The following is a 10,407-nucleotide window of genomic DNA, read 5'->3' as shown; positions in this document are numbered from 1 at the left end:
GTTGGTGAAAAACAACACTGTTATTTCCTTGTTCATTTGCCCTATTATTACTATTATTATGCGGCTGTATTTCTGTTGTGTCCCATTTAAATATGGACGTGACGAAGGCTAAATAAATACTCAAATGGCCGCTTGATGCAAAGACTCAACTAAAACAAGACAGGCCGCCAAAATCCACTAGACTGTAGGACACCTGCTTTAACACACTGAACAAATGGTACTTCATTTTTTTTAAATGTACTTCATCCACTCTTATAATTCCCTGAGTTTTTCTGTTGCTGTTGTAGTGAATGCGTAGGTGCTAAACAAGGTCAAAGGTCATCACCTCTCGCCTGACCCCTATTCTCTGCCTGTCCTCTAGTGGAGTCTGTTACCATGGAAACGCACTCCTTGGAGTCACCCAGAGAGCAGCCGATCACCAGCTCAACGCCCCGCCTCCCGCAGTCTCCCCGCAGACCGCCCCACCCTCTGCCCCCGCGTCTCAACATCCTGGCCCCACCCACCCCGGAGCTGGTCCCGCCTTCGCTGGCGCAGGTACGAGCCTCTGGTCCGTGTTAACGGCGGTATGACCGATAGTGGGTGGATACAGAGCGTGTGTGTTTCCTGCAGCGCATCCCGATTCGTCGTCAGTCCGTAGGGCGGAGCTTGCAGCTTACTTCCAGTACGTCCAGCGGTGGAGTGGTCAGCGGCACGGTGGGTGTCAGAGTGAGGGGTGCCGGATTTAAGAGAAAGTTGCCGACGCCCTAACACCCCTTCTCTCCCCTGCAGATGTTTTTTGATGAGGACGACCGTATGGTTCCCAGCACCCCGACCCTGGTTCTACCCCATCGTTCTGATGGGTTCGCCGAGGCCATCCAGTGAGTTTACGCTCTTCTCTAGACTTCTGTTTGTAATTGAGGTCATATTGGGTGCCATGGAGACCAGTTCCACCTGGAGATGGTCCAGAGCAGCTTTACTTACATTTTACAGCATTTACCAGACGCCCTTATCCAGAGCGCCTTAGTCAGTAGTTACAGGGACAGTCCCCCCCCTGGAGACACTCAGGGTTAAGTGTCCTGCTCCGGGACAACATGGTAGTAAGTGGGGTTTGAACCTGGGTCAGTTAAAGTAAAGTGATTGTCACTTGATACACAGCAGCACAGCACACAGTGAAATTTGTCCTCTGCATTTAACCCATCACCCTGAGTGAGCAGTGGGCGGCCATGACAGGCACCCAGGGAGCAGTGTGTGGGGACGGTGCTTTGCTCAGTGGTGGATCGGGATTTGAACCGCCAACCTTCTGATTACGGGGCCGCTTCCTTAACCGTTAGGCCACCACTGCCCCAGTCTTCTGGTTCAGAGACGAGTGTGTTTCACACCAGGCTGCTACCAGCCAAGCTTATATTCTCAGGGTTTAAATTGATTATCAGTATTTTGGCAGTTTGCTGGTTTATAATTTTTATCTATTTATTTCTCAGTTCTCCTCAGGTAGCTGGGGTTCCACGGTTCCGTTTTGGAACACCTGACGATCTGACCCAGTCGACTTCCTCCCATTCAGACCTCGGACAGTTGGCTTCACAAGGAGGTACGGGCCTGTCCCGTGTAGCATATAAACACGTCCTCTGACCGGTTGCTTTGACCGGAGCTTTTGTTGATGTGTGTAGGATTGGGTTTGTACGAGAGTCCGCTGTTCCTGGCCTCTCATGAGGAGGAGCCAGGAGGACGCAGCGTTCCGACCACGCCCCTTCAAGTGGCCGCACCAGGTGGGTGGAGGGTGACCCCCTTGGCTGGAGGAGGCGTGGCCTGTGCAGATCTTTTAACGGCTTCTCTCTCTACCCGTGGTCAGCGAACGTGTTCTCTGAGACCTTCACTCTGGAGGCGTCTGAGCCTGCCTTGCAGTCGGTTCCCATGGTGACCACATCCACGCCCAGCGTTTCGGCAACAGTCGGGTCCGGGCCCAGTGGGGTGGAGGAGAGAGAGGACGTCTTCGTGGAGCCGGAAGCTGCTGGGTGAGAAATCTGTTTACTGCCGTAATAAAGTAATAGCTGGCTGATGGTGAGGAGGCTAGGCTTTTAAAAAGGGGAGGAGCTTGTAGCTACCTCTTCCTCTCAATAAGTCACACGGCCGGGTGTAGCGCAGCAAAACCGTGAGAAAATGACCGAGGGTCAGGTACACCGCGTCTGTGTGTGTTTTTACCGCGGTTCTGTTCTGTGTGTACACCGTAGCAGCGGTGAGGGGTGTGTGGATCCGGTGTCCCAAACGGAGACTGAAGAGGCTGGACAGCAGTCTGATGACACCGTTTTGCCGTCAACCAGCCAGGAGCAGATATCAAGCTCGATGGGTAAACACATACAAATGCACACACGTGTGTGTGAACACACTATTATTCATATCTTTGTGCTGGTGTGCCCTCAGACCCGAGCAGTTCTCGGCCTTCTAAAGCACGAGTCTCCGTCAGACAGCTGCATCGCTGGACTGACAACCGCGGCCGAGGAACCTTCAAAAGAGGTCACACACAGATACACAAAGCTTCCTTTAATAATCAAATATAAAACACAAAACCATCCACATGCACAGAATTGTTTGATTCCTTCCATCTGATTGGTTGTCTGTGCTTTAGAGGTTGGGGTCCGAGGACGGGCCAACCGGTGAAGTAGGGTTGCTGGGATCCCCAATGTCGACACAAGCCTGACACGTCAGATCATCTCTTCCTTCAACTGTGCTTCGTTTAGCCCTGTTTCGGTGTCTGAGTGCTTTTGCTTTTACAAATTCTTTTTTTTTTTATACATAATAAAGTGAACGAGTATTCTCAACACGTGCTCTATACTGTGTGAGCGAGCGAGTGTGTGTATGGAGTGTACGTGTGTGTGTTAGAGTGAGTGGTCTGGACACTTGAAGAAGCTACTGGTGGCGCCGTGCCCTGTTGCGCCTGGTGAGGGCGCCGCCAGCGCCGGCCGCTCGTTGTCCATCCTCACGGCGTAGTGCTGGGCTGCGGGGAAAAGGGACGTGGGCGGTTACTTTTTCACTTATTCATTCTCTTTTAAACGTGCTTTTAAGTTTGCAATTATTTTATATTGCATTTAGTCGCATTTACAGACAGTTACATCACACACACCTGGTGTCCCAGTGATGCAGCAGACGTCTCACACACACACACAGACTTAAATAAACAGCGAGACTCTTACTGCGAGAGAAGACGTGGTACTCGTATCCATCCGCTGCTCTGGACGGGATGGACACTGCTGAGGTCACTGTGCTTGGGAAGCCCCCCCAGGTCAGCCTGATGCTCATCTCCCTCCCCAGCAGCGTTTCTGAGCAGAACACGGGGCTCGTTCAGTTCATTACGTCGGGCTTTTTACCAATTTAACAGCGGAGCCAAATGTTGTCCACACGTCCAAGAACGGCAATTTCACCAATCGGAATGTTTTATCAGCGTTCCATGTCATAAAAAGGAAGCACCAGTAGATGGATCTACTTGATAATGAAAAGTATAGATATTATAATATAATTCTAGAAAACTATCATTCCTAACCGCATTAAATGAGAGGTGTGGCCTAATCGATATTTGACGCAGTCCAATCTTGCCAGAAGAATCCGTTCAAATTTGTCTGAAGGTAATTGTTTGGTGTCCTCTGCATTTAACCTTGCTGAGGAGTGGGCAGCCGTGACCGGGAGCAGAGGAGTGGAACCCCAGACTCTGGTGTGACGGGTGGGGACGCCGCCGGTTTGACCCACCTGCATACCGGGCCGTCCTCTGTCTGGTGAGCGTTGCGTAACGGACCCTCGGGCCAGCGGCCCCACAGGTCGGCGTCTTGGCGGGGTCATACGTGTATTTCTGCACCAGACCACCTGCGGAGCACCGGCGTCAACATCCCAGCAGGAAAACGTGTGTGACGCGGTGTGTGTGTGTGTGTGTGTTGGGTACGGACCTCTCTTGAAGAAGAACACGGACTCCCGCCTCCTCGAGTAGGCCGGAACCGACAGGGCGGCGGTGATGTGACCCTTCAGGCCATCGAAGCCGGTGGTGATGGCCTTCGGGAAGCCAGGATCCATCAGGCCGTCCTTAAACCGCCAGTAATGACTGCCCTGAAACACACACACACACCCAATTCAGAAGTGTGTGTATAACCGTGTATAATACGTTTTTCTTACTGTACATAAAAAGTATTCTGTCCATAACATAAAGTGAAGTCATTGTGCACTCAGTGAAACGTGTCCTCTGTATTTAACCGTCACCCTTGGTGAGCAGTGGGCAGCCATGACAGGCGCCCGGGGAGCAGCGTGTGGGGACGGTGCTTTGCTCAGCTGGCCCATTAATTACTGTATATGAGGAGTCTGTATATGACGTTGTAATCTCCATGGTGAGAAGAACGGTGGATTTTACTTCCCATCAGAAGATAATGTAACACAATAAGCACCATAAAGCGAAGACGTACCTTGAAGAAGTAGGTATTTCCCTGGCAGTTGCAGCGCGTGAAAACCGTGTCGATGGGAGAAGGGATCCCCCACACGTCCGTGATGCTGCGTGCCACTCCGGGGACCCGCTCTGAATCCAGCGTCCAGAAGTAATGACCTGGTTTTTTACACCAAAGAACAATTTGACTGATCTCCACATTTTGGGTTTTTCAATAACAGATTGAACGGGCCTGAAAGGTGAGGTTTCCTTCTTATTACGTAACAAGAGGCCCTTTAATGTCCCTTCTAGACACCAGACCGGAGACCGCAGGCCAGTGGTTTTTACTGGACACGCACATCTGGGGTGTGTTCACACTTGAAACACTACAGGCGTAGGAAAATATGAGCGCGTCTCTCGCTCCGCATTTACGAGCGTCTGCCCTTCCTTACGTCCACGGCGGGACCACCAAACATCTGGCAACGGCATCTGGCGCGTACCTCGGAAAACCACGACTGTCCCGTTCCTGAGCGCGGTCAGGCCGCTGGCGGGGCGGCCGCTGCAGAGGTCGGTGTCGTAGCTGTCGTCTGGGGAGAGACGTGCGGCGTTAAGATGTACGGACCTGCAGCTCAAGTTGGAATAAAACCCGGTTCTGCCCACCTGCTTGGTAGTCCCTCTGCGCGTCTGTCGCCGTGCTATGGGGGTTGTCCTTGCTTATTGGGGCTCCGCTTGTCTTTGTAGGGGTTACAGGGGTGGTGTTTGGCTCCCGGGTCTCACCGCTGGGTGCAGGTGCGGCGGTTGTTGGGTTTGTGTAGTCCGGCCGCTTTGGCACATCACCCCCGACCTCTGACCCAGGGGTCTTGGGATGACCCGCAGGTTCAGCTGTGCCTTGTGTGGTGGTTCCGAGGTTCTCAGAGGATGCTGTGCTTCTGGCGGGGTCTAACTGAGAAAGGGTTTGATTGTTCAGGCGGATGGAAGCCTGGGTGGCAGGGACCTCCGTCATTCTTGGCGTGATGGCAGCGGGTGGTGTTCTTTCCTGAAGGATCTTGTCTGGGTTATTTTCCTCTGAAGCGGTGGAGGACAGAGGAGTAGCTGAGGCTGGAGATGGTTCCTCAGAATCTATTGGGACCAGATTGATTCTTTAGACATTCAGTCATATAATGGCTATAATCGACTCAGGCTTTCTGTGAAAACTCACTATAAATGAGAGAAAGAAGAAAGAGTGAACCAATAATGAACATATTTAAAAGCCTATAAAGGCCGCTATCTTTTGTAATACTTCACATTTCTAAACTCCCATTTTTAAAGGCAAGATAAGGAAGATATTTGCCAGAGCAGCACAGTTATGAAATTCAGCCACATGTGACCTAGCAGCAGTGGAATGTACATATTTTGGAACGTGCCATGCTCGTGAACCTCACTGCAGCAGAATGTCAACGTACCAGTGCAAACAGGCATGCAGTACCACAGGGATCGTTCATCGGTCCATTTCTTTTCATTAAAATGTTCAGGTTTCAAAATATGTTGGTGACACGCAGATGCATGTGTCCTGCTTATAACTGTAGTTTCTCAGTTTCCGTGTAAACATGTAAAAGTTGCATGTAAACGCCACACACAACGTCCGAGCCGAGATTTGACCTCACAGCCCTGGTACCTTCACAAAAATGCTGCAAAATTACGTTAAATCGAACAAAACCGAGATCTGGGATAAATAACCTGATTTTGACATATATTTGTCTATGTTATGATTTTTGTATTACCTTTTTTTATTTGTTTATTTGTTTGTTTATTTATTGAGGGGTGGTGGGCAGGACCACAGTCTCATTGTACTATTGTACAGCACGATGACAGTAAACTGATGCTTGTTGTTCTCTGGATGTTGTTCTGCCAGAGTGGTGCAGAATTCTGCGGTTGAACAGCTAACGTTCCATCAACTCTACGGAGTGGGAGGATCTCTGATAAGAGGCTGTGTGGCAATCAGTCCCCTGGCTTCATGTATAAGATGGGGTTCACCTGGGCCTGGAGAAGGGGGCTGGTCCACCGCAGATGGGGCGACGGTGGAGGCTGGTACCGAGACAGACAGATCCTGATCAGGGAGGGGCGTGAACTCTTCCAGTTCACTCCCATCCAGGTCCTGTTCTCCTCCCTCTGGAAGCGCTGAGTCTACCACCGGCAGCCATGGCGTGGTGACCACAGGGTCTGAGGGGTCATGCCCAGCAGCCGCTACAGGGTCGTACCCACTTGCATCTTCAGGCACAGGGGTTGTTGCCATGGGGATCAGGACCTCTCCTATGACCTCTGAGGAGGGGTCAGGGGTCAGATGCAATTATTTATATGGTTAATAACACTGGTACCAGTTAATATAATTTTTTACCAGCCTTTAAGAAGGTGACTTCATCTCAGATCATATAAATCTTTGTTTTAGATATTTTTCCTGATATGCCTCACACCGTTGGGTGACGTAAGCCCTTTTTACCTTGAAAGTGAAGTGACTGTCATTGTGTCATTCTGATTGCATGTCTGCTCCCTACCCGCTGGGCCACCACTGCCACTGATGCCCACTGATGAAGTAGTTGAGAGGGAATGAATGGTCGCCGGAAAGGCCGGTGTGTTCCTCACCTTCCACATTCGGAGGTCCTTCCGGTCCCCCTGTCACTGGTGTCACCTCCCGCAGGATCTCACCGTCGGAAGGCTCTGAGTATCGAACAGTTTTGTATATGTTTGTGGGCCATTGTGTACTCTGACCTTTAAACTCTCAGCACACATGCAGATGTCCAGTGAACTGGGGACGTGGCCTTGGTCTTAGCAGACAACGTACACCCGAATTAAAAGGGTTGGGCAGATTGGTACAAGTTATGGCCATTTGGGGCGGGTTGATACAGTTTAAGGGCATTCGTAACCAGAGAACTATTTATGACGATAAAGACGCATATCTAGATTCACTGAGCACACACGCCTCGGCATTTCAAATTTCATATTTCCACGAATTTTCTTTTTTGGTCATTGGTCACAACCAATTGAATCAATTGTTTAAAATATTGGGGGCATGTCCATTTTAGGATGTACTTATGCTTATATAATATTTTACTTAAGGCTGGAGTTAATGTTTGCTCATCTTCTGAGTTCTGACTTAGTCTGTTTTCTGGATTTACTCCACAACAGCAGCAGTCAGGACAGATTATAGTGGACGGTTCATCTGACCGGACTGGAGCGTGGCGCTGATGGAAGTTCTTGCTATAAAGTGATAATGATGTCCAGACGCTACGTCCACGTCCATTGTAGTTGACATTTCTGGCCTGTATAAATACCGCTTTAAATCACCTTTGGTCACAGCTTCGTTCCCGCTCTGGGTCGTGGAGTTCTCATCTGGTTCCTCAGGCAGGTTACTCTCCGGATTTGGCTCTGGGGGATCTTGATACTCTGTTGGAAAATGGACAGAAGACTCTCTGGATCTTCTCATCATTCATCTGCACATGCACAACTTGCCGTCCAGTCGTGTTACTGATCACAGCATGCAGTGATTGCGGGTTCTACCTGCAGGATTAGTGTGACAGGGGTTAGACTCCATTACTGCTGCGCTGTCTGTCACATTAATACACAAACACACACAGTAAATTAATCAGCAGTTAGCAAGAATGGAATTACTGGTTCGACATTAAAATGCCATCAGTGCAGTTTAAACACCAACTACAGAGGTGATGTGTGGAGCGGGTGGGGTTAACGCCATGTGGGTGGGGTTGAAATGTTGATGGGCGGGGCCTCTTGCCTTCTGCTCTGCAGAACTGGCTGTGGTCGGGGCAGCACTTTTTAAAGTGCCCACAGTCGGAGTCACAGTCACACTGCCGGCCCCTTTTAAAGGACTCGCCACACCGGCCCTTGCACGAGCCGCCTGTCAATCAATCACAAACACACACAAATGCACACGCCTGCCAGTTTCCCAGTCGTCACGTCCTGTTTTTTTATTCATAATGAATTATGGTAAATATACAAATGTGATTGATTGATGCGCTCATTCATCATTGGATACATTTCATTTACCTGAACACTGTAAAAAAAATGACATTTACGACATTTACCAGACGGCCTTATCCAGAGCGCCTTACAATCAGTAGTTACAGGGACAGTCCCCCCCTGGAGACACTCAGGGTTAATGGTAGTAAGTGGGGTTCGAACCCGGGTCTTCTGGTTCGTAGGAGAGTGTGTTACCCGCTGGGCTACTAGCATGTAAATGTAAAGAATTCTGCGTGACTGACTTCGGCAGTAATTTATGGCATTTTCCATTTTCATGCCAAGTCAGTTCAACAAAATCCCGGGACAACTTACTTAATTTCTATAATTTAGATTTAAATAGCGAGTACATGAACTTTAATTGACATTTTTTTTACAGGCTCTTACCCGTGGTGCACAGCGCCTCGTAGTCCCCGCAGCACTCGCCGTGACCCAGGCAGTCGTAGTCGCAGTGGCACAAGTGGCCCCGGTAGTAGGACTCCCCGCACCGGCCACCGCAGCTCGCTGTGTGGGGACACGAGAGACGGTCCGGTGACGATCTGGGGTCCGGGAGTCCCAGACAGAGGCCAGATTTAACCTACACGGACCACAGGGGGGGTCTCCGCGAAACATGACCCTTCTCGGTTATCTCGACCAAATGGGACAATAAGATGTCCCTTACCTGATGTTGTCCATAAAACTGAAATCGATCAGGACAATGCAAACATCGTCATTTACACGCATGTCATGAGTTGCGTTTGACCTTAAACAGTCGTCACTGCTCATCAGTCAGTTAATGATCTGCCATTAAATAAACTGGAGTAAGAACTCACACACACACACACACACACACACACACAGCACGGGTTTCCCAGAAGTGTGTGTCGGTGCGTGCACTGCGGTGACCACACGTACTGGACACACGTCCTCTTGCAAGCTATTCTCTGAATACACACACACTCACACACACACACACACACACACACACACACACACACACACACACACCGCACGGGTTTCCCAGAAGTGTGTGTCAGTGCATGAACACACGTCCACTCACAAGCTTTCTCTATGATATATATGGTGAATACACACACACACACTCATATATACACACAAACTCACTCTGAGCCGTGGAGCGTGAGAACAGCACACACCCCGCCATCAGCAGCAGCGTGCAGCGGAGAGCCGAGGGTCCGACCATGGTGCAGGACGGGCCACCAGAACACCTGACACAACGCAAGCGTGAGCGACAACACACACCGTCACCCTCACTCTCTCACCTTCAAATTCATTCTCATCGTCACACTCTCACCCCCACCTCCACTTTCTCACCCTTTCACCCTCACTCTGTCACCATCTCACTCTCTCCCCGTCTCGCCTTCACCATGTCACTCTCACCATCTCACCTTCTCACTCTCTCCCCTCCCCACCCTCTCACCTTCACCAGTAGAGTGATCAGGGTGATCAGGGTGATCAGGGTGATCGCTGTGCGCGCTGCAGCGTGTCGGCGCTTTATAACGGGGACGCGCGGGGCGGGGACGCGCTCCGGTCACAGCGCGGCGCAAAGCGCGTAACTGTCAGGAACAAGAAAAGGACCATTTAATGAATCGATGTTATTCAGTTATAACATTTCACAACAAATGTCTAATAAACAGAAGTCAACTATGACGTAAAATGCGTCGTGATATAAATGCAAAACTATGCAGCTACACTAGCGGACGGCGCGTAATCTGGAATAACGGGGGGAAAGAAGGGTGTGGCCGGCGCGGTTTAAAGAGGCTCTGACTCAGACTGGGAGTCTGGAGGAGATCCGGGGACCAGGAGGACCTGGTCCTTCACATGGGAGACAGAGAGAGGCTTCCAGCAGCCATCGTGGTGTCTGGCCGGCATGTCCAGCCCACTGATGAGAAGTCTGATGAGACGACGGGGGGACAGGGAGTCGGCAGCTGAGGTCATGTCTGAAGCAACAAAGCAGCCTTTCTTTCATTCAGTGTGTCACAGTAAAGAGAGAGTGACAGAAAAAAAGAACTCCTCACTCCTAATAA

General features: G+C 50.4%; 2 protein-coding genes across 5 annotated transcripts in view; one reads left to right on the top strand and one right to left on the bottom strand.

Annotated features, from left to right (window-relative positions):
• Positions 1 to 2,728, top strand: part of LOC114769206 (nucleoprotein TPR-like) — a 23,831-nt gene extending 21,103 nt beyond the window's left edge. For 2 of the 4 annotated variants that reach the window (XM_028962018.1, XM_028962017.1), the window contains exons 43-50: positions 362 to 534; positions 610 to 693; positions 769 to 857; positions 1,458 to 1,564; positions 1,644 to 1,742; positions 1,826 to 1,988; positions 2,205 to 2,320; positions 2,395 to 2,693. In XM_028962018.1, the coding sequence (XP_028817851.1) occupies positions 362 to 534; positions 610 to 693; positions 769 to 857; positions 1,458 to 1,564; positions 1,644 to 1,742; positions 1,826 to 1,988; positions 2,205 to 2,320; positions 2,395 to 2,531 (968 nt within the window). In that variant the 3' untranslated portion in view covers positions 2,532 to 2,693. Of the gene's footprint in view, positions 1 to 361; positions 535 to 609; positions 694 to 768; positions 858 to 1,457; positions 1,565 to 1,643; positions 1,743 to 1,825; positions 1,989 to 2,204; positions 2,321 to 2,394 lie in introns of all 4 variants that reach the window. The other 2 variants (XM_028962020.1, XM_028962019.1) reach the window with 2 other exon arrangements.
• Positions 2,500 to 9,941, bottom strand: prg4b (proteoglycan 4b). The gene is made up of 14 exons (XM_028962021.1): positions 9,801 to 9,941; positions 9,485 to 9,588; positions 8,768 to 8,884; positions 8,139 to 8,261; positions 7,694 to 7,792; positions 6,992 to 7,066; positions 6,386 to 6,670; positions 5,033 to 5,491; positions 4,873 to 4,959; positions 4,416 to 4,552; positions 3,909 to 4,065; positions 3,715 to 3,828; positions 3,165 to 3,290; positions 2,500 to 2,968 (listed from the first exon to the last, which is right to left on the bottom strand). Exons 2-14 carry the CDS (start codon positions 9,561 to 9,563, stop codon positions 2,850 to 2,852), a joined length of 1,977 nt encoding a protein of 658 aa, XP_028817854.1. The 5' UTR covers positions 9,564 to 9,588; positions 9,801 to 9,941; the 3' UTR covers positions 2,500 to 2,849.
• Positions 9,942 to 10,407: the final 466 nt, after the last annotated feature.

Source organism: Denticeps clupeoides, chromosome 19, assembly GCF_900700375.1.
Source record: "Denticeps clupeoides chromosome 19, fDenClu1.1, whole genome shotgun sequence".
In the NCBI taxonomy this organism is placed as follows: domain Eukaryota; kingdom Metazoa; phylum Chordata; class Actinopteri; order Clupeiformes; family Denticipitidae; genus Denticeps; species Denticeps clupeoides.
The sequence above is the reverse complement of the archived record's forward strand: the minus strand, read 5'-3'. Positions and strand labels throughout refer to the sequence as shown.